The 23,839-nt window shown below is 39.2% G+C and overlaps 1 protein-coding gene across 5 annotated transcripts in view; it reads left to right on the top strand.

Annotated features, from left to right (window-relative positions):
• The window catches only part of MTR (5-methyltetrahydrofolate-homocysteine methyltransferase), a 50,973-nt gene that overhangs the window by 13,506 nt on the left and 13,628 nt on the right, over positions 1–23,839 (top strand). For 3 of the 5 annotated variants that reach the window (XM_050314560.1, XM_050314558.1, XM_050314559.1), the window contains exons 8-23: positions 532–626; positions 4,256–4,356; positions 4,706–4,767; positions 5,592–5,659; positions 7,725–7,801; positions 8,929–9,041; positions 10,365–10,505; positions 11,134–11,319; positions 11,906–12,085; positions 13,085–13,201; positions 13,298–13,438; positions 15,493–15,582; positions 16,175–16,327; positions 16,902–17,009; positions 20,906–21,006; positions 22,980–23,047. In XM_050314560.1, the coding sequence (XP_050170517.1) occupies positions 532–626; positions 4,256–4,356; positions 4,706–4,767; positions 5,592–5,659; positions 7,725–7,801; positions 8,929–9,041; positions 10,365–10,505; positions 11,134–11,319; positions 11,906–12,085; positions 13,085–13,201; positions 13,298–13,438; positions 15,493–15,582; positions 16,175–16,327; positions 16,902–17,009; positions 20,906–21,006; positions 22,980–23,047 (1,801 nt within the window). The other 2 variants (XM_050314561.1, XM_050314562.1) reach the window with 2 other exon arrangements.

Raw genomic sequence — 23,839 nt, 5'->3', positions numbered from 1 at the left:
GTTCCCTTGTGGCAAAACGAGTAACTTGTTTTTAAGGTCAGCCCCACCTCTCCTACTTTCCTACCAACCACCACCAAGCAACTTAATAGTAATCCTGAGACGTGAAATAAAATGTTTGGTGGGGGGAGGGGATGAGGAGAAGATGACTGCTGATAGCTGCCTAAACAACAAACCCCTGCAGATCGGTTCAGAGGCCACCATCAGAACAGTACCATGGTACTCCTGCTTCTTGTCTGCTGAGTGGTTCATAGCAGTTATCCTCATTTTTGTTTGTTTGTTTGTTTGTTTTTTTGCACTCCTGAGGAGGGGGGAGAGTGCGAAAGAAGACTGGTCAAAGGTTTGTCTTTCCCTTAGCTGAATATTTAAATATCTCTAGGGAGAAAAGGGTTTCGTTTTTCTGTTTGGGTTGTGTCTTATCCCTTTGAGTGCAGCACAAGTCCCTCTGCTTTGACTTATAGCAGTTCAGCCATTTAAGTTCTTAATTTTGTTGTGCATTTAATTCTTCTTTCTCTGTGTTCAATTGATATTTAGGTTTCTGGAACCATTGTGGATAAGAGTGGGCGTACCCTCTCTGGCCAGACAGGAGAGGCATTTGTCATTAGTGTTTCCCACAGTAAGCCACTTTGGTAAGGAAATGTATCATTCCTTCTTTTAGTAGGTTATCTGTAGATTGTGATTCTTTTCTATTTTAACCCCCTGCTTGCAGCTAAATGGAAGCTATACCACCTCTGATCATATTTATTCATATGCATTGCTAACATGTTCTGCTGTCATTCCCTCAGCAGAAATTATGTTTCCAAAGACAGCTGAATTTTTAGCTCATTGCTTTAAATAATCTGGGGTTTTGTTTTTACACTGAAATCACAATTAAGTCAAAGTCTGAAACTGTAGTTTGCCATCTCCTACAATCCCTGGTACAGGCAGGGCTTACATCTCTTTTTTAGAGGGAAGCAATGCGAACTGGGAATATTTCTGGGTATTTTGAAAGAGAAAATTGTTAAGATATCATTGCAGTGTTCTTTTTACTGAACCCTTACAAAATGTGCTCTGTTTTTCTCAAGGATGTGCATAGTTATTTTGAGAGCTCCTGATGCCTCCATTTACTTGCATTCTTTTCCATTCAGGCAGAAAAGTTGAAATTAGTATGAGATTAAGGTCTGTGCAAATGGATGATGTGGCAGATTTGGTCATTGTACAAAGTTTTGCATGCCCATTTGAATACTGTTCCCTGTTTCCCTATTGTTCTGTGTTTCTATATCCTGTTCTACCACCTTCTTCCCTCCTCTTCTCTCTTTACCATTTTTACTCTCAGGTTGGTTCTTCACACAAAAATTTACACAGGAAATAGATTTTTTCTTTTCCTAGAATATTCTATCTAGGATCACTGTTAATAGTGTACACCATGCACATTGTGATGAGCCATTGTTTGTTTTTACAACAAAATTCCAGCTAAACTGCGCAATCTGTCATCTCAGTGATACAAAAGCAGAAGACTGCATTCACAGCTTTCCTGACTGCCCTTGAGGCTCCACTTTCCCAGACCAGACGGTGTTCCAGAAGTAACATATGGAGGCTCTTGGAACAGGGTGGTAGTTGACTCCTCTCAGCATCACAGCCTAGTGATCCATATTTGGCATAAGTCTGTCTCAGATAATCTTCCTCTAAGTCTTGCTTCTCAAGAGAAGGGCACTGGAGAAGAAATCAAGAATTTATTAAAGCATACTTCATAAAAACTGTCTTATGGGACTGAATGCTTAGGGCTTGTTTCTCATTTATGCAAAGGCTACTATACAACGCTGTGGCAGAAGGGTTTTAGTGAGAACAGCTTGCATTCGATGTTGTTTCTGTGGCCAAATTGGTACAGAGTGGCTTTAGGGTTTTGAAAAAACTGATTAATAGTAGTATCCTAGCAATCATGTTATATGTGTTCACATGTTTCCATTTAGGTTTTGTATGCCCTCTTCAGGGTGATGTGACATCCTTAAGTCAGTTTGTTTTGGAGTCCACCCTAAAAAGTGTGAGCTTTGTGTCTGGGTGATAGAGAGGTGGTAGCTGAGGTGCTCCTGAACTGTGCTTACTAAGTGCTGAAAGATGTGTGGCATGGAAGATGCTCAGATGTGTTATTTGAGATCCTATGATTGTTTCTACAGTGGGAGCATTAAGGAGACATACACTGAGTTTCAGGCCCTAATGTGGGTTTTGTTGTGGTCCCAAGGGCACTATGCAGCATTAGGAGTTGATGCGTGAGTGCTGTGAAGAAATGAGCAAGGGAGGGATGTGATGATTAAGATGAATGTGTGATGGTTATTACACTAGGGTAGCAGTGGTAGCATACCAGCAATCTGGCTCAAGGCTGCTGGCTCTTAAGGCATAACTAACAGTTCACTTTTCTCAAATGTCTTTTCGTTATGTTGTTAAATGGTGTAGGGAGATGATACTGGCCGCAGAAGCTACTTTTTGTTTCTGAATGAATTTGCATGTCTGTGCTGCAGTTTTGAGAGGGGTAATGCTTGGATTGTGTCATGCTCATGAATATACTTGTCAGCAACCTCTGTAATGGGTAATCATTCAGGCAGTTTTTAGTGTGAGGGAGTATGAGCTGGAAGCTTGTAAACTGAATGACTTAACAGTAGGAAATGCGTTGCATTTGTCTGCATATGATAAGGACAGTCTTGCTAACCATTCTTACCTTGCTTTGCTTTGAAAAGCTTGAGGATGAGCCCCCACTTAGAATAAATTCCAGAGCCTTATTGCTGTAATGAATTGTGTATTCCTTGTGCATACTGTTTGTATCCAGGGGATCTGTATGATGGATTCAAATATATGTAAATACCGAATTGGCAAACGAGAATAAAAACATTGTTTTCAAGTTTTTCTGGCCGGTATGTGATGTATTAGAGAAAGCACTTTGAAGGTAGAGCTGACTGTTTAAAAAACCCAAACATATATAACAACCCTCCCAAAGAAAAACAACAGTTCTCTCACTCCTGAGCTGTAGGAAGAAGGGGTATGTGTATTATTTGATCTTGGTCTGACTCTGATATTCAAGGTCCTGGGTTTGGATGTTGCTTTGAACCTCTCAGATCTCAAGGATTTGTCATTCTGTTCAACAGGTGAATCCAGCTGCAAGCATTTATTGCTGCTACTTGTGCAGTTACCGAGGCCCTGCCTACTGCTTGGAAACACGGGAAAAGTCAAAACTCATTTTGTGCTCTCAGTCCTGTTCAGAGCTTTATTGGTTTTGACCTCTGTGAAACTAAGTGGGTATATAGGCACCTAATTAACTCTGCCACCTCCAAGGCAGCCTCTGTGGCTCAGTTATTTGGCAGATGTGGCTGTTACCCATTCCTGTTTCAGTGGGTTAGCTTGCATCCTGTCTGAGATTGTTATTCCAGGAAAGGAGAAAACTTTTTTTATACCTTTGTCTTCCAGCTGCACTATAAACACCTTTGGAGTTTTGCAGTGTCCAAAAGGTGGTTTCTAGAATGGTACAGAAAGATCAGGAAACGTGTAAAAGATCTCTTACATACTTTCTGAAAGAGGAATTTTTCTATTTGATACAAATGGAGACATTTTGAGTGCAAGTCTCATTTATGTATCTTTGTCATTGAATGGAAGAAAATGTGGTTTTATCTCTTAATACAGGTAAAATTGTTTAAGAAGCTTATTCATTCAAAAATACTTCTGCTGTAGTGCTGTCCTGTTACTAAGATATAGCAGATTCAGTTGCCCAGACTTAGTGCTGCCATGGGGCATCTTGAGGGTGGCTTTTGGTCTCTTCCAAGGTTGACATAATTTATGTGTAATTTCGAAAGAAAATGATGAGTTAGCAGCTGGAAGCAGGTCTTACTTTTTCAATCTTTTTTTCATACTTTTTCCTGTAGCACAAGACTTCTTTCCAATCTGTCATTCTGATTCCACTTGTTCTCTCTCTCACCTAGAAAATACAGAGCCATCGTGTTGCTGCAGTTGCTGTCAAAATGCTGCCACTTTCCTCCTGGATTTTGAAATGAAATCTTGATTTACTGTTCCCAGTTCAGTCCAGCCCCTTTCCCTCTCATGCTTTTCTTCCACCTGAGGCTTCTCCTTTTGCACAGTCTTGCTGTATTGATGATGATGATTAAAGAAATTGGATATCAGGTTGGTTTTGTTTTAGATGATTGTGGGAGTTAGCAGTTGCCAGCACTAACATTCATATGTCTTCTGTGTAAAAGGTGTTTTTACTTCAACATAATTTTGAAAATTTATTTTCCAGTATTGGCTTAAATTGTGCTTTAGGGGCAGTTGAAATGCGTCCATTCATTGAAACAATTGGAAAATGTACCACAGCCTACATCATCTGTTACCCCAACGCAGGTGTGTTGGTGCACATGTTCCTATGCTTACAGGCACATGAAATGTAACTAACCTGTTCCATCTCATTAGCAATAATAGAGTTGAAGTAGCTTGAAAAGATGATTGTTTTTACTTTTAAAAAAGAGAGTAAGAATATTTTAAACTGCTGAAATTAACTGTTGTTAGTTCTGTGATGATGAACCCAGAATGCTTTCTTGAATAATTAATCTGTTGAGTAAGGATTACAAGGATGATGAGGCATTTTAGTCCTCTTATAATTGTAACTTCTTTAAATTTGCCTTTTATGGAATTTAATTCGGTTCTTGTGGGCTTTAAACAAATTGTAATACTAAAAAAATCATGTTTCAAGGTCTCCCCAATACTTTTGGTGGTTATGATGAAACTCCAGAAGTGACTGCCAAGCATATAAAGGTATGAAATACTTCTTGTGAGTTTGTCATATGTGACATACTAGTAGACAAGAACTTTTGCTTGTATTCTATGCATATTTGTTACAGTATTGTGCTTTGGGTTTTTTTCTTCAGATGGCTATATATGTCAATTGGATTGTTTATAGACAATTTGCTGAATGATAGTGATTTGAGATATCACATTAGGACTAAACTACTTAGGAGACTCTGAAAACCTTACTTAATTTCGTGTCCTACACTGAGCTTTCCTGCAGGTTGATCTGTGGATGTTACTCATTGCACTCCTAATGTTGCTTTTACATTTGGGAATTGTTGAAAAACCTGAGCGTTTTTTATGAACCTGGCAGGATTTTACTGAGTTGTGTGTACAGGAACCACTGATATTGGTGGTGTTCCAGTGCAGAGTGTCCTTCCACATGCCACTTGATCTATGCAGACAGAACTGTGTGTCTGGAGATGCAGTGTGTCAGTGAGAACACAGTATTTGCTGCATATTAATGCCTTTTTATAATACAGTATGACTAGTTTTTGATACTTATCCAAGTTTTCATCTGGGGCTTCAGTATAAAATAGGCCAGATTCAAATGTGGTTGCTTAAAATTGGGTGTTGAAATTGCCGGTTAGCCTTGGGAATCCACATCTCAAAAGAAATCCTAAAGAGGAGATACAGTGCTGATTGTTTTGTTTTTTTTAATTTAGTACTTTTCTTGTGATTTCCCTGAATTGCTTAACAGATGGAGAAAAATATTTAAAAATATATATATATATTAGAAAAGATACCTTTATTAACTTGGAACAAAATTCTCTTTCCCCTCCCTTTTACAGACTTTTGCTTTGGATGGTTTGGTCAACATAGTTGGAGGTTGCTGTGGTACTACACCAGCACATATCAGGTACCTCATGTGCTACAGCTCATGGTGGAGCTTACAGCTCAGTAAACTGAGTGCTGTTTCTGTGGAACGGTATTCCATGGAATGGTATTCCATGGCTTGTCTTAGGGTTTTCTGAAAAGACGGATCACTTCAATGCCAATAGCAGCAATATATGGAGTGGAAGCAAACTGGCTTTCATAGTTCATGAAGAACAAGTAGAGGCATGGTTCAAACAAAGATTATACCTCTGGTTTTGTCATCTAAAGTTGTGTTGGAATTACTTCTCCCTCTATACTGTTGGATAGAATAGACTTCCCATCTCTGCTTTCTGGTGCCATATGCTCTTTCTCTTTATGGCAGTCTTAACCACAAGATGAAACCTAAAGTTTCCTTTGGTGCTAGAAGAAAGGAAGTTGTGTGGATGTGTTGTGGGAATGCCTGAACAGAAGATCTAGGAATGCTGTACAGCTGGTGCTAGTCCTGGCGAGTCAGAAGGAGCATTTCATACCTTTCTTATTGGAAATAAGTCAGTGGGAAAGCCTTCCTTTTTCACTTAGGCTTGAAAAGGAAGGGGCCCTTGTGATTCATTTTTACCCTGATATAAACTGAGAAGAAGTGGCATGTAAACGTTAAGAGGACACTGTGTGTCACTCTTGACTGGAGTGAAAAGAAAGTGAAGGTGAACAGCATGAGTCATTCTGTCATCTGAGAAACCTGTCTCAGTACAAAACAATGTTTGTCCCTTGTTCAGTTGGTTTGCTGCAGTCATAAGCAATTGCTCAGCTCAACAGGTCATGAAAATGGTAAAAGTGGGTGGGGTTCTGATATCCTTCAAGTGTCCCATTGTTATAGTATCTCTGTATTTGAAAAACCTTCAGCCTTTTACATTCCCTGCAAATAGCTATGATAGGATCTTCTGGGAGTATGTTTTTGCCTTTGGCCTCACAAAGTAAAAATAGTTAGTTAGTCTTGTCTGCTACAGGACTAAACTGCAAATATAGGTTGTCCCAGTTTAAATGAGACAAGGGTCTTTTGCTGAGGATGGGTTAGGAGAAAAGACCCAAACTTCTCTTTCTAAGCAATTATAAATCCAAAATTAAGAGGCTCCAATTGAAGGAAAACAAATTATGGAAAAGGGAAAATAACAGCCCTTTATTAAAAGGTATGTGTGTGTTAACAGAAACACGGAAAAAACCAAGTAAACAACCAAACAATACTCCTATACCCACCAATAATCCCCTTCAAGAACAAAACCGATAAACCGGCAAAAGGAAAATGAAACAGTTCAATTTTTTTGCACCCTTTGGTGCAGTTCCAACCACAGTCAGCAGGGGGCGCCGTTGGGTCACTGGAGATGCAAAACTTGTAATGTCCTGTACCATTCACCAGGTGGCGCTGTTGGATCACTGGAGGAGCAGAACTTGTAATGTCTGGTGCCTGTCACCAGGCGGCGCTGTGAGATCCTTGGCTGCCGCCCCGTGGGTTGGGGGAAGGGAAAAAGCAACACCTCCCAGGGTATATCGGAGAAAAAACCAAAACCAAAAAAAACTCTATTCCCCTTCCCTTCCCACACTGGGAAAGAAGGGGGGGTGGGGGGGAGGGAAAGGAAATAAAAACAGCAATAAAACAGAAAGTTCTCCCAATGGAAGAAAAACACATGATCTTCAACTAGTTAGAATCCACCTCAGGCAAAAACTGCAGCTGGCAATGTCTCAGGGCAAAAAGAGACATCAGCGAGCTTCTCCTCCGATGATGTGTCCTGCCGTCCCCAGCCCCAGCCACACACCGGCACACCCACACCCCAGCCCCAGCCACACCGTAGCCCCCCCCAACTCCTCCCACTTTGTTGCCCAGGAGACCAGAGAAAAAAGTAAAGTGCAAGTCCTTATCTGCCTTGTCTCCTAGGAGACTAATGTCTGGCCATCAGCCATGGGGGCTAGGTCTTTTGTACTCTGAAGTGCTTATCTTGATAACCAGGGGGGAAGGGATAAAATTCTTCACTTGGATATAGGTCTAGTATGTTCTGTTTGCATCTTATCTGGAGTGATTTAATTTTAGTTGAAAACTTTTTCTTTCTGTAACTCAGGAAAATTGCTGAAGCTGTGAAATTCTGTAAGCCTCGTGTTCCACCTTCTCTCTCTCCAGGATACATGCTGCTGTCAGGTAAAACAGAGTGTAACAGTTTGAGTTTCATAACTAACACAAGTTTCGTGTATTAATTTATTGTCTGTTTTCTGATGACCAGAACAACACTATGAATGTCTGGTTCTATCTGAATCCAGCAAGCTTATGCATGTGTAACCAGATCTAAGTCTTACTGTTTTGGCCAAAGGACTAATGGAACATTTTATTGACATCTTTTTAATATAATCAGGCCAGCATATTTACTCTGCAAGTCTCAGTCACTTTGTAATGGTAAAGTGAGTAGTTTTATCCTCACTTTGCAATATGGCAGGGTCAAGCACAGAGAGATCAGGTAGTTTGACTATAGTTAATGGCAGAGATGGGTCAAGATCCTGCTGTACCTGCTGTGAGAGAGCTGCCCTGTGTTGCCTCAGATGCTGATTCAGTCATACTGGGACTGTGTTCCAGCAGTACCTCTAGGTCTAGAACATCTTTTGTTTTAGCAGAGTCTAGATCTCTATGTTCCACAGTCAGAGCTTTCTTTTTAGCCTTCGAGCCATGCACTGAAGTAAAACACTACCTTCATTTTGGTCTGGTATTTTAATCTCAAAGTCAAATCAGTTTAGCGCAAATGAAATAAATCATGGTTGGCCTGTTATGTCATGCATTAGCTTAGTTGGTTCTGCTGTAGCGTTTGTTTGCCTCTGCGTTGCCTGCTACCCAAGGGTCCAACTTGCCTTGTTTCTCTGAACTTGGGTACATAGTTAAGAGCTGTCCTTTTTAGCCATTTCAGTGGGCTGCTGCTTCTCTTATGGTGGGAGAGTCAACACAGCTGAAAGTTGAGAGAACATGTGTATGTACATAATATGGATGTCCAAAAATCGTACCTTCGCTTTTTTGTATCGGACAAGTTGGCTGTTGTTTTTTTTGTGGATCAGGTAAATTACTGACTGTTACTGAGGAAGGATACAAAGCTTTGGCATATGTGTTGGAACTCAGTTCTTTGAATTGCTTTGCTAGTTACTCATTAGAGCACTGACATGCTGAGAAATCATTGTTTTTGAAGAGACAGACCTCTATTTTACAGTTTAGAAAGGTATTTTGTCTTTCTTACACAGTTTTGTCTTTTCTGTTTTTAAAAATATGTTCAAAAATATCTTTTTAAGGTCTGGAACCATTCAGGATTGGGCCATACACCAACTTTGTTAATATTGGAGAACGCTGCAATGTTGCAGGATCACGGAAGTTTGCTAAACTCATCATGGCAGGCAACTATGAAGTATACATTTTATCAATAATCTTTATACCTGATGCTCTGATTTTTCATTGCTCCATTGCACTGTGTTATTAGTTGTTTAACTGGCACAAAGCACTATTCTACACCAGTTACAAGATTAAGAAAACACAGAGAATTTGTTTTCTCACTGTTCTTTGTTTCTCTGCTTACCAGCTCCTTATAGAAGGGTTTTACAAGGACTTTTTTGACAAGTATTACCGGAAATGACTTTCCATTTTTAATTAAGTTATACAGCTGGTGAGGTTTTAGAAAATGTCCTGATCTGTACTGCATCTATGGGTTGAGTTACAGAGAAGGGAATAAAGAAAGTGCGTGTAATCCCCTCTTCAACATAGGAGGTACATTTGCTTTGGGATAGATTGTGGCACTGTGCAGCCCTCACTCTCCTTCCCTCCCTTCTTAAATCCCGGTCAGCATTATGGTTGCATCTAATTGTCATATACTTTGATTGCTGCCTCCAGCATGCTACATGAGAGTTGGTGTAGAAAAAGTTGCTTAGAAAGTAATTGTTTTCTTGAGACTGAAGGGCTCAGTCTTTACTAGTGTAAATTGATACTGTAACATTGAAACAAATAGTAGAGTAACTTCTCTTGAGAGCTGAGACTCTGCCCCAGAGTATGCTCTGACGTTACAGCTGATGCAATCAAAATTAAAGCCTTAGTTTGTTTTTTAGGGAGTCTGACACTTAAGGTCATAGCAGTCATGGAGCAGTCCTGTTAAATAAAGAGAGCTTTAAGCACAGGTTGTTAGGGACTCTGCAGAATGACAAAAAAGAGAAAGTGAGCAGACATGAGTGTTCAGATAATTATGTAGGTTGGATGAAAAACTTTAGTTTTCTTTCTTAACACTTGTGATTATTCTGCAGCTGGAAGAAATGTCAGTCTCCAAAAGTTAAGTATCCTGTGTTATAAAAGAAACAGAGCTTGTGATGCAAGACCCTTATTTCATACCATCATAGAGACTGTTTTCCTGTAATCTTGTGCTGTCAGAAGTCCTTGTTACCATGCAAATCCTAAACCATTCAGTTAAGCATATGACCAACAGTCTACAGGCAGTGACACTGCCGGCACCTAAAGGTCTCTGGTGTCATGTTTTGTGAACAAATTAGTTGTAAGTTGTCCCATATCAACAGCTGTTATGTATTGTTGTACATCAGAGACCACTTCCTTATTTTATTATGGGATGTCTTACAAATGTTTAAATTTTTGACTGCATGCTTAGTTTGGGGAAGTGAAATCTTATCCTGAGAATAACTAGGATTTTCTTCTACTGAGTGTTGTTTTGGGTTTTGACTTTATTCTTTAGGAAGCCCTGGGTGTAGCCAAACTGCAAGTTGAGATGGGGGCCCAGATTCTTGACATCAATATGGATGATGGGATGCTGGATGGCCCTGCTGCAATGACCAGATTTTGTAACTTGATTTCTTCAGAACCGGATATTGCAAAGGTTGTAATTGAGTCACAATAAAGAACATTTTATTGAGTTGTAAATTGCCTTTCAGAAGATGTTGATAGTGTTTTATTTAGTAACCAGTTTAGGTGCTTAATAAGCAGATGTGGTTGTTCCCCAAGAGGAAAAGGTGCTGTAATAGGGAAGGCCTTTGGGTGAAACAGAGGCTTTAGCATTGTATGTTTTCAGATAAGTATATGCTAGTCCTTCTCACTGATTAGAAAAGCCGAATGCAGGTTCATTTTGCAGCAGTTATGAGCCATAATCTGTATATTTGCAGTGCATAACAGTATTGCTTTTCAGAAAACGTAAAGTTGCTATGGATATAGGATGGTTTTAAAAGATAGTTCTGCAACGTGCATTCTCTAAAAATGAGTATCTAAATCAGAAACACAAGATAATACAGGGAGAAGTAGAGATCTCGATATGATATGTGATTGAGTCACCGCGGAAGCTCTTGGGTTAAATTTGCTCTGAGCTTTGCATTTGAAGTGAATCTAGAAATATGTGGAAACTTTTACTGATAAATGCTGATTAGTGTTATGTGATTTTTATGTCCAAATGGGCAAAGAGCACATAAAACTGTAGTTCATAACTTGCATGTATTCTCCTGGCTTATTTACAGGTGCCATTGTGCATTGACTCCTCAAATTTTTCAGTGATCGAAGCAGGTTTGAAATGTTGCCAAGGTAAATGCATTGTAAATAGCATCAGCCTGAAGGAAGGTGAAGAAGACTTTTTGGAGAAAGCAAGGAAAATTAAATTATATGGAGCAGCTGTGGTTGTTATGGCTTTTGATGAAGTGGGGCAGGTGAGTGGTGCTTCAAAGGAGATGTATTTTTTTCTGGAGTGTGAGGCTTCCTTATTCTTGTACAAGACAAAGTTGTTTTGTTTCATTGACACAGTTGATTCAAAAAGGTCTATGTAACCTTAGCAATATTTTTGAACCTGATTTGTAGCAATTTCTTTGCTGCTCACATGTTTAAGGAGTCAGTAACTGTTTAAATGTAGCTCTGCTAACACAAGAGCCTGTCTCTTGCTATTCAGCCATCCTGAATTGTTCCTTCCTTCATAAAAGATATTTTTAGTTCAGAAACTATGTTTTGCATGAGAGTGGAATCTTTGTGAATTGATTTAATTATGTCAAAACCCACATATTAAGCTTTGCATAGGATGATGAAACATTAAGCAATTAGGTGGTTTTTTATGAGTTGACTCAAAACTCTAGGTACAGGGTGGTGATATTTTTAATAGAAAAGTCATATATATAATCCTTTTCTAATATTTGCGATGTTCAGATTCTAAGTCTTGAGTCACTGGAGCTGTAAATGATTCCCGGAGAGTTTATTTTTTGTGTAGTCTATAAGTTTCATGTCAGAATTCTTTTTCTTCACTAGGCAACAGAAACAGAAACCAAGATTGCAATCTGTTCCAGAGCTTATCATCTCCTTGTGGATAAAGTGCACTTCAATCCGAATGATATAATATTTGACCCTAATATTTTGACCATAGGAACTGGAATGGAAGAACATAACCTTTATGCCATAAATTTTATCAACGCTACTAAAACCATAAAAGTGAGTTGTAAGCTTATTTTAAGTTGAAATAGGTTGCTAACATTACTTAAAAACCCAAACCCCCATAAAACAGAAAAGCACTCCCCTCAAAAAGAACAGCAAAACACTGCTGCAAAATGTTACACATCTTAGCTTAGTAAGAATAAGCTTAGCTTATTCTTCTGAAGTGCAACCATTCCCCAGTATAGCTGTATTTCCAGTAAAACAACTTTAAATAGTTCTATGAATATATTTCAATCCACTTTCTCTTCTGTAAATATACCACTTTAATTAGTGAGGTAAGAATCACATTCACGTGCTAGCTAGAAGGAGCCTCTTTGAAGCTGCGAAAAGCTACCTTTTTTAATAAAATTCCTGTTTCCGTGAAAGGGATTTGTGCAGTAATCTGGCTTTTTATTTAGCTAAAGTGTGTGTAAGGAAGTACAGCAGCGAAGAGCATCACCTAAATAGAGCCAGGGAAACTGCACTATTGGGTTTCACAAGACACTTTGATAGGTCAGGAGATGCTCTGTCAGTAGCAGTCTGGGGCTTGAGCAGGCTGTTGTGTCACCACAGGCTCTTGGAAGGGGGGCTGCACCCTCGAGCTTAGCTGCTCAGCTGCAGTCTGCTCCTGAGACATGCGTGCAGGCAGGCTGGCTGCTCCTGTTTCCACAGAGGTGGGGAAAGGAAGGGCCAAAAGTAGGTCTGCATGGGGAGAATGCGGAAAGCTGCAGTGGGGGGACTGATGCATTCAGAATAGCACCTATGACTATGGAAACCACAGTAGCTGCTTACTGCATAACTGGGCTGGATCTTTCCTTTACTTATATCTTTTTCTACAAAGATTTGAATTGCTTTTTATGAATTTGAGCTACTGGGAGAATCTGGAACAGGGAAGACAGAAAGGGTGCATAGCCAATGCACTGAGCTCAGGAGCCAACTGTTTTATGAATTGAATGCTTTGCTTAGATTTCCTTTTTGGAAAGCACTTTTCTAAAAATCTGTGTGCACTTCCTATAGGAAACACTGCCAGGAGCCAGGATAAGTGGAGGTCTTTCCAATCTGTCTTTCTCCTTTCGGGGAATGGATGCTATTCGAGAAGCAATGCATGGAGTGTTCCTTTACCACGCGATTAAGGTATGATGTGCTTTTGGCTTCCATGTGTTTGCACTTGGCAGGTGTGCAGTTCTATGTCTGACAGCCCTATCTGGGGGATTCTCTGTTTTTCTTCAGTATGGCATGGACATGGGAATTGTGAATGCTGGGAATCTGCCAGTGTATGATGATATCCACAAGGAATTACTACAGCTGTGTGAGGATCTAATCTGGAACAAAGATCCTGATGCAACGGAGAAACTTTTACATTATGCTCAGGTAACTTTCAGTTTTAAGCTTTGACTAGTAGTTAGTTTAGCACCTGGGCTTGAACACCTCCCAGCAGATGATAGGTAAAACAGCCTATAAACTGCATGTGTCAAAATAACAGTGGGTGTTAGAATTTACTAACAATACTACAAGTGGTTCAGCTATTAATGTAGAATAAAAAGAAATGTGTGGTAGGTTAAGGCTCTTCAATTTCGTATGTACCATGGAAGATCTGATACCAGAGTTCTTCATATGCTTCAGGAGAACAAGCTGCATAGGCATTCTTAAAAAACAAACAAACAAACAAAAAACCACAACAAAACCCCCAAAAATTAAGAAGCAAAAAATCCCAAACAAACTTCCCCCAGACAAAGGAAACCCTCACAAACCAACAAAAAAACCCAGACAAACACCAGAAAAGGACAACCCCAACCAAGCCACTTTGATACTGGAACTTAATTGAGAAGTGCACTGTGGGAGACAGAGTAAACCTTTCTCTCTGGTGGTAATTGTTTCCTTGGAGTATAGGTAAAAGGTGAAGTAGCTGCTTCTGGTTTGTAGCTGCGGCATAGATTTCCAGTTCATGTAACATGTCAAGAGTGAGGATCAGCTGTTTAGTGTTTTTGAGATGTTGTAATGATGGTGGTGATAAAAGACAAAGATTACACGGCTGAAGGTTTCCAGATTATCCTTTGTAAGACAACTGGTGCAATCCTGTTCTGAATGGAAGATAGAGCAAAAATCTCTCAGGGTTAGGTGGCTCTTAGATTGGAAGTGCACAAGAAAGTCTGCATGTCTGTTTTGTAGCTCCTGGAGGTATTATTTCTGTGCAGAGCTTCATTTGGTTTGTAGTTTGCCCTATGGTGGTGCATGCTTTATAGCAGCAGTGGCAGCATGTTGAAAACCAGTACCGGAAGACTCTCTCTGTCCCTTGTACTTAGGCTATTTAGATGGTGCTCATAGTGTCTGACCAATTCACCTGAGAGTGATCTCGTCCGTTTAAGCAGAGTTGCGCCATTGGGGTATTCAGGGGTGCATAAGAGGAACAAAAAAAAGGAGAATTAGAAAGGGATTCCTTAAGCAGTGTTTCTGTGAAGGTAGAATGTCTGCATTTAAATGGAGAAATGATTAATTTAAAAGTAGAAATGAAAGTGGATGATGACTCCCAGGTCTGTAAGTTTGGGAAGCCGTTGTTGGAATCTCTGCTTTTATTTGTGGTGGTAGTTTTATTGTAGGAGCCCCTGGTGGTCTAGTGGTTAGGGCGCAGCGCTGTCACCGCTGAGACCCGGGTTCGATTCCCGGTCAGGGCCACTCCCGGGCAGGTGGGGCTCGTTAGCCCTTAAAGGCAACCCACCTACGTCCTAAGGACCTCGCTGCCACCGTCCAAGCTCGCTTGGCCCCAGCAGATGAACCTGAGGATTAAAGGTTGGGCTCAGTTCCGCGCACACTGTGTCTCACACACTGTGAACTTTCTTGCACTGTGAAGCCCTTTTGACCTCTGTGTTCACAGCCAAGGGGAACATGAGGGTGAAACAAAGAGAATATGTGGTGTTTTGGGACAGTCTGTGTGCGTGACAAACAGTAATTTTGTGGGCTGCCTGATTGAAAACACGTCTGTGATATGGAATAACATAACCTATTCCAGCAGAAACTGAATTAGAGCCAAATTAATTAGAATTTTAAAATTAAGTGTAGTGTGTGGGCCAGGAATCAATTTAAATTATGTTCCCAGAAGTGAAACCCTTAGGATTAGTCATTTCATCATTTTTAGGAGCGTAAAAATTATCAAACTGCTCTCTCTTTTTATATATATTTTTTTAAACTTTATTTTGTTTACATTTTCACTGAGGTATGTACCCTTTGGGATGTAGATCCACATAAGTGCCCTGTAGTATATCTCAGGTGTTTGAAACGTGATTTGCATGTATATTAAAAAACCTTTTGTATAGTCTAAAATTATTTTATGAGTCAGTACTTGGAATTATCCCACTTTTTTCTAAAAGTAAAGCCCATAATTATAGTTTTTATGCTTGCAAGCTCCTCTGGATGTCTGTCTTTTTCAGAATCATGCCCAAGGAGGAAAGAAAGTTGTACAGACTGATGAGTGGCGTAAAAGCTCTGTGGAGGAAAGGCTGGAATATGCTCTCATAAAGGTAAATCTGTGCAGAAAACTGTCCTACCCATCAGCTCTCAGACACATGATCTCAGCTCAGACTTTAAGGGACATATTTGGCTTTAAAAGTTCTTCAGCTGCCATTCTTTAACAAGCTATTAATTAATAATGAATAATATATTTAACTGATCTATTTAACTTCAATAACAGAAAAAACTGTAATGGTTTATCTTTAAACTTCACAAGTTGAACTCTTTGACCTTTAGTATTTTGTTCCACTAGTGTTAGGAGAAACACAGCTGCTTTTACTTCCTAGTGCTTTTTTTAGTCCTTTAGTAGTACTGCACTGAGTGGCACTTGTGCTGTGGAAGCAATTAGGTTTTTCTTATGGCATGGTTGAGAAAAATGAACAAATCTGTTAATAGTGGAGACTTGCTTTGAATTACTTTATATGCCTAAGAAGTACAGTGTTCTGTTTCTTAAGAAAGCCTATTTTCAATACACATTTGAGGTATGCTTAAAGACTAGCAGTATCTAAAGCATCTACTTATACTTTCTGTGTGACTTTATGGGGGTATTTTGGGAGGAGGCAGCTAACTAGCAACATAAAAGCTTCTCAATTTTTTTCCCAGGGCATTGAGAAGTATGTCACTGCAGATACAGAAGAAGCAAGATTAAATCAGGAAAAATATCCTAGACCTCTAAATGTAATTGAGGGACCTTTGATGAATGGCATGAAAATTGTTGGTGATCTTTTTGGTGCTGGAAAGATGTTTCTGCCTCAGGTAATGAGAAAATAATTTCATATATTTTCCTATTTTGCAAAAATTAGCATTGTAAAATGTAGCCAAAACATTCTATGCTGGCTGTTTTTTCAGATAGGAGGAATTGTAAAAATTCAGTTGCTGCTGAGAAGCAGTGATTTTTTTATTTTATTTTGGAACTTGGCTTCCTTTATGTAGAATTATGTGTTTGTTTCTTTTCTTCCTGAGTTTTTTGCTTTATTTGAAACATAATTTTAAGTCTAAGCTCATGAAAAAGAGCAAGAGAGATAAAAGATCCAAATAAAAATTACTGCATTTAGTGCCTTCCAAGTCTGGGCCTGTTTGTAGCTTTCAGTTCTGTTGTGAGTGGTCCAGGAGTCTGTGCTGTGCAAGAAAGTGTCACGTGTAGATCGCTAGCCCAGTAAGGCCAGCAGCCTTGCTGCCACAGAATGATCTGCAAAGCTGGAACCTGCGTCTGCAGATGAAGTTTCATTTATTGCTCGAATGGGTTTAAGAGAAAGTTACAGGAAAACTGAGGCTATTCCTATACCTTGTCTTTATTGTTTATTCAGCCCCCTCTCCTTTATCTGTGCAGGTAATAAAGTCTGCTCGAGTTATGAAGAAAGCAGTTGGCCACCTTATTCCCTATATGGAAAAAGAAAGAGAGGAAAGGAGAGCCAAACGAGGCAGCGTAGAGGAAGAGGCAAGATACAGTCCTTTGTGCTGTAACTCTGTCACAGCATGCTCTGACAAATATAGAAGTTATTTATTACTAATTACTTTTACTACCTGGAGAGTTGATGCAGTCGTACGCAAACTGACAATCTTGACATAATTTGAAGTTGGTCTGAAGTTCATAAAGTGCAGATTTTGTGTTGTCACAAGTTTCCTGAACGGTACCATAAGCATTTGTAGGCCCTTTATACCAATGTAACTTAATTTCTTGTATTTTTGTAGGCATTTAGTTCTAGTATTACTTATTCATGATACTTTTAACTTCATGGCAGATTTTGCCACTTGCTTCTACTACTTCTGCCCTCGATGAACTCTTTAACTCCCTTTCCATGTTCAAAGCCTGTCACCATGTTTCTCTTTATTCAACTCTTCCCTACTCCATAGCCCTTATCATTCTCCCAGCTAAACAAACCAATTTCTTCCACCCTTTTTCTTCATAGATTGTGGCTTCAAGACCTCTTGTTATGATAGAATGGTACACTCATTGCATGTGTAGCCATGACCAACTTGCAGTGTTAACAGAGTCTGAATATAGTTGTCTTCTCATATGTGTGTTTTGCCACCAGTATCTGAAAACTATGTTTCATCTAATATATAAAATGTATTTTCCCCTGGTGGTCTAGTGGTAAGGGCGCGGCACTGTCACCTCCGAGGCCCGGGTTTGATTCCCGGTCAGGGCCACTCCCGGGCAGATGGAGCTCGTTAGCCCTTAAAGGCAACCCATCTACGTCCTGAGGACCTCACTGCCACCGTCCAAGCTCACTTGGCCCTGGCAGATGAACCTTAGGATTAAAGGGTGGGCTCAGTTCCGCGCACACTGTGTCTCACCTAAAAAATCCAATGCGCAGGCTGGAAGGTGTAAAGACCTTCCCCGGATCTTCGCTCGCGAAGACTGGCCATTATTATAAAATATATTTTAAAATACCCAATGATTTTTGGATTGTTGTGGGCCTTTATTGCAGTTCCTGTTTCACAGCCACTTGCTGATGCCTAGAATAGTTTTATCAACTACCTGTGAATATACTTGAAGTAATTGCTTCCAAATTTGATAACTGGAAGTAGGAACAATAGATAAATGAAGATACAGGGTGTACCTTGTTTGTCCATACTTGCAGGACTGTATTCAGTAGAAAAGGGAGTTGAGATGAATTGGACAAAATCCCATTTATTATATATTATTATACTCATATCTGCTGTTTCTACTGTATTTATAATGTAATAGGTGCTTACAATTCTGGTTGTTAAATATTTTTCTTCTTCTCTTGTCTTTGTCTATCAAATCTAGGTTTGATGTACATTTACTTTTTTTTAGTCCTGTGGAACCTTACCTTGTCTTCATGAGTTCTCAGAGACAATAGCTGCAATCAGAACCTGTTTTTTAACACAAGAAAAAGAAGAACAGCAGAATTTTTCTAAACTATGATATTTATGTATTTCCTTTGGGTTCCCTTTTATGGATTTTTGAATAGTTCCTAATTCTTCCTGTGAAATCTTCTTTCATGTTGTCTTTCTACTTGCTGTGGATATGTTGTGTAATTGTCCAGCATAAATGTAACAAATACAGTAAATAATTTAGAAAGAAAAATGACCTGATAATCAAACCTGACTAATCTTAATGGAAGCAGGAGAATGCCTGGTCTCTTTTCCCCTGCTCTTTGTGGATACCTTCTCTGCTGTATCTTAAAGGGATCTGTTCTCTGACTGTCATGAGTTACCTTTCTATGTGTCATCTCTCTCCAACTCATGCTGTTTTCTTTTATTTTAATTCAGATGACATTGTTGGTATTTGGCACCTTTTGGTTTGTTCTGATGCTGTCTAAAGTTTTTGAAAATTATTTCCCCATTGCTTCCATGAGCACTGGATTAGGATCTTCCCTGAACCCTCTGGCACTTAATTCTCTGGTTAAAAGAAATGAAGTAGAATTTGGGAGGTTCTTAAAAAGATAGCAAACAGTCTTGAAGAGAGTGTAGATGTTCTGGTGGCTGAGTGGAACAGGAGGGAAGAGGCAGGACTTCTGTCCTGCTTCCTCTACCTTCTGCTGGGAAAGGGATGTAGGGCCTTCCTCTTAAAAAATACATTGTCACTCTGTAGAGAACTGATGAGTGAGATAAAAACAGCTGTGTCTGTCTCCAGAGTTAGATGTTGACTTGAAGGAAAATGATTTGCAGACTCTGGTAACTGATCTGTCTGATGTTACCCAGGCTACTGTAACCTCCAGGACAGTTTTAGTCACAGACTGCCAGGAAATGCAAAACGTTGATAGTTACATTTGAGGATAAATAGCTGTGGCTGTGGATCTCTATCAAGATTGAAAAAAAGAAACCCTTTGGATGTGTGCCCAGAACTTGAGGACCTCCTTGCTTAAGACAATTGAAATCACAGTGTGCCCTAAATAGGGTTTATTTAAAGTGACCTGTGCTCTGACCCATGCTGTTTGCTACACAGCACAGATTTTTCTTCCTCTCATGTGCAAATCCAATTGGTAATAATTTTTTTTTAAATCATCATTAATTACTAGGTGTGATACAATGTGGGGCAGCACTTTTTGTTCTTTCCCCTGTTCTTGATTAATCTCTTTCCCCAGATTCCTCTTACATTCCAGTAGCATATTTTCAGCTGCAGAATTTTTTGTTGATGTGCTGAGATGGCTGACTTACAGACCTCCATTTTGCCTTCCCTGTTCTCCAGTCTTCTGTAAAACAGAAGCACTGGGGAAATAATAGATTTTAGTAAACAACGGCATTGGTGTGGGGATCCAGGGATTTTATTCAACAAATGTGTTAGGACCATGGGAAATACTAGTATCACTCTTGGTAATATATAAAGATGTTTTTAACCCATAGTATTGCAACTACAATGTAGGTTCATGAAAGAGAGATCTACTCAGTATGTCCAGAAATATGACATGCTTCATAGAAGGATTTAATCATTCAGTTCTGCCATCTGCAAAGGAGATGAAATACTGTCTGGAAAAATATTTTGTAGTTTTGCATGGAATATGCTCTATGCAATTTAAGTAGTTGCTTACTGCCATCTGATCCTGCACCAACTCAGACATACCACTGTTATAGCCTGGAGCTGCTCCAAATGACAACAGTGATTATGCAACTAAAAGTGTATTGCCAAGTCCTGTGTCCCGATGGAGAACTGCTATGGGAAGTTTCGCTGTTGTGCTGCTGGTAGCACCCTTTGTCAGGCTGAATGCCATCTAACCGAGGGCCTTCTTGTGACAGAACAGCTTCACTTCTTCAAGGAGGTCCTTCTTCCAGCTTGTTTGTTCAGCTTGGAGTAGTCTGAAGTCGTGTGTTATAATCACTGCATTGAAATGTCTCCCTGGCTGTTTGTGTTGCTTAAAAAAATGGTCTCTTAACTTTTGCTAATTTGTTTGATTTTCCTTCTAATGTTGCTAATTCTTCTCAGCATTGCATTGAAAGATAGATCTTGATGCACAGACAGGCATGTTATTATGAGCATTCATGCCCTTTTGTTCTAAATATTTAGTCTGTTTAATCTCTTTATTGGTGAGGTGTATATTTGGAGCAGAGGTACCTTAGGAATTCAGTTATTACGCTGCACAAAATGCTATACAGATATGAAATAGTTTTATCTGCTATTTTGGCTTTTTAAACACAGATTTTTGAATAACATCCATGCAATTTGCAAGAATAATTAATGTGCAAGTTTCAATTACCTGGATATTTTAAAAATAGTTTTTATAGTTTACTATATTGTCTCCAGTATGCCTTGCAATTACTACAAAAGGAGTTTGGGACATGGATTGGGATTACATCGTTGAAGAATCTGTACAGACATCCTGAGGCTTCTGAGTAATTTAACTCTTGTGTTATTTCTTCAACTTCCAGGATCCTTATCAGGGTACAATAATATTAGCAACTGTGAAAGGAGACGTACATGATATTGGCAAGAACATTGTGGGAGTTGTTCTGGGCTGCAACAACTTCAGGTAAAGAGACTAACTGGGAATACAACTGTATATGGATAGATAATTAATACCTTAGACTAGCTTTAGCTGTGGTGATAACAGAGGTGGGCACTTCTTGGAAACTGTCCTCTGTTCCCTAAGTTGTGATTGGGAACACAGATCATAGCAGCTTTACTAATGGGTGGGGCAAGAGGGAATATTGCCTCCTTCTTTAATACTGTTTTTCCCAATAAATTGGCATCTGGGGTGAATGATGTTTAACATCAATGGGAACATAAATGAGAACATCATTTTTTGTATTTGTTTCATATCAGTTAAATAAGTATGTCTTAAACTTATGTCTGAGGAAATCAGATACAACAGTTGCAGTTAGTCAGTACTATGTGTGGGTTGCATTGGGGAAAAAGAAAGTCTTGTAAGATTTGAATGGAACTTCTAATGTGTTTTTCAAGTTGTTTGTTAACTATGAGGTTTAAAAACTTGCTGAGGTATGTTTTGTTAATAAGAGGTGAGTTTCTGAACTTCAAAAGTTAGAAATTCAAGAAAAGTCAGGTCTTTCATGGCCTGTCTTTGTGCAGCAGGATTGGCAACAGGGTTGGAAGGAGTGTTCATGTTCCCATCAGTGCCCTTTGTTAAGGGTCTGTCAGATGTTGCACAAAGCTGAATCACCTTTGGAACTCTGTCTTATCATTCATTCCTTTAGTTTTGCTTTGACTTTGGGTTGTCATTTGCTCTGTAAAGAGCCAAAATTATCCCTTTACTTTAATACACGCAGTGTTGAAGTCAGTAGCAGTGCTGTGTATATGCAGTATATTCCATTTAATTTCCTCTTGAAATTCTGTCGATTGGTTTCGGGCTTTCTTGAGTTTTATTTACACTTACTGAACTGAAGTCATAGAGTTTTCTGTCACCATGAGTAGTGTGAGTGAGGCTGAATGAAAACAGCAGGCTGGGGTGGCTTACTTGAAAAAATAAAAACCTTGGCAATGGCTAGGGTTAATAGGATTAAAATCATAATAAGGGAAGTGCAGTGTCTTGTTTCATAAAATGTACGCTTTAATAAGGCACAACTTTGATGTGAATCATCTTATATTCCTGATATAAGAAATGATGTCCACAAAATCTTTTTATATTATCCAAAAATGTCAGAAATGCTACTGCTGTTGACAGCCTTGGTAGGTGGCTAAGCACTAGCCTAGTCACGTCCACCCAGTCAACCTCAGTGGGATGGGGAAAGAGGAAAGGAAGAAGGAAAGCAAGAAAAACTGTGAGGGGAGAAGAATGTTTGTTTAGTAAGTGAAGAGGAGGTGGAAGAAGAGAGAAAGAAAAAAAAAAAACAAGTGATGCAAAGGCAGTCCCCTTGTACCTCCCATGGGTAAACTGGTGCCTAGCCAGTTCCTGAGTCAAAGATGGCTAACCCCTGCTAAACTCCTTACTCTCCTTTTTATTTTTTTTGCTGAGCTTGACATCATATGCCATGGAATATTTCTGTGGTTAGTTTGGGTCATCTGTCTGGTTGTGTCTATTCACAGTCTATTCCTTGGGGGGTTAGAGTAAGAAACAGAGAAGGCCTTGATGCTTGGAGAACATTGTTCATGAGTAGCTAAATTTTCAAGTGTTAGCAGTATTGTTTTGGTCACAGATCTAAAAGACAGCACCATACCAGCTGCTGTGAAGAAAATTAACTCATCTCAGCCAGACTTAGTGCAACCACAAAAACTTATTTAACAACAAAAAAAAAAAAAAAAGCTTCTTGCACTTGAATTTTCTTAACTACTATGCCATCTGGAACTCTGATTTATTGAAAATTTTGCCAGACACAGAGATGTTTCCTGTATTAAAATTCCCCAAAGGGGTTTTAAGAAACAAACAAAATCTCAATTTTAACTGCAATTTTAGGTCAGTTATTTACGGTAAGAGAAATGTATTTACCCTTTAGCAGATATTTGATTTATTATTTAAAGGACCATGTGTCATCTCACTTCTTTTCACAGAGTTATTGATTTAGGAGTCATGACTCCATGTGATAAGATATTGAGAGCTGCTATTGAGAACAAAGCAGGTACAGAGAGATTTTATTAGTACTTCTGAATTGTTTGATTTTTAAACCACACTTACATTTTTTACTGCTGCTTATTGCATTCCTATGCTGTCTGTGATTTGGTCAGACTGTCTTCAAAGAAATCAGAACTGCTGCATTAACAATATTAATTATTTAGTATTTGGCACTTCTGTGAAACTTAGCCTGAGGAGCTGCAAGCCTGTATCGAAAGGACAATTCCAGGAGAGATGTTTTAGTGTTTGTTTTACGAATGGATAAATGGAACCTTGAAATGGTTTAGGTAACTCCTTATGGGGTCTTAAATCAGTCAAAGAACTTGGCATTCGGCCTACCAGATCAGTGAGTGTGAAATCAGGAATGAATTGTTGTAAAAATAATGAACTTTCTGAAACAAGTTGCAGTTGCTTTGAAACAGTCTACTGCATCTCAGAAAAGATGAATTGTGTGGAACATAGGTGCTGAAGCGTTTGAAAGCGTTTCCAAGAGCAGAGTTTATAATTATTATGTCTTATTTCTCTCCTCAGTGCTGAGTTTCTGTGGCTTGGAGCTTGCTAATCAAAAGTACTGTTTATTTATTGTTCAAACTATAGCAGTAGATGTTCAGCAGCTGTGAAGATGGGGAAATATCTTAAACTGGGGATTTGGAATCATTGTCATTCTTGAAAAGCTTTTACTTTCTAATTGGGTCAAACCTTCCTTATAGACTCATAACTATGCTGTTTTTTATCTCATTAGTTTCTATCTGATGCATGAAGCTATCTGATGTATGACATAAACCTTTCTGTAATAATT

The sequence above is a fragment of the Myiozetetes cayanensis genome, unplaced genomic scaffold (assembly GCF_022539395.1).
Source record: "Myiozetetes cayanensis isolate MyiCay16 unplaced genomic scaffold, myiCay2020 scf2-11, whole genome shotgun sequence".
NCBI classification, from domain to species: Eukaryota; Metazoa; Chordata; class Aves; order Passeriformes; family Tyrannidae; genus Myiozetetes; species Myiozetetes cayanensis.
Note: the sequence above shows the minus strand (reverse complement) of the source record. Positions and strands in the feature narration are given on the sequence as shown.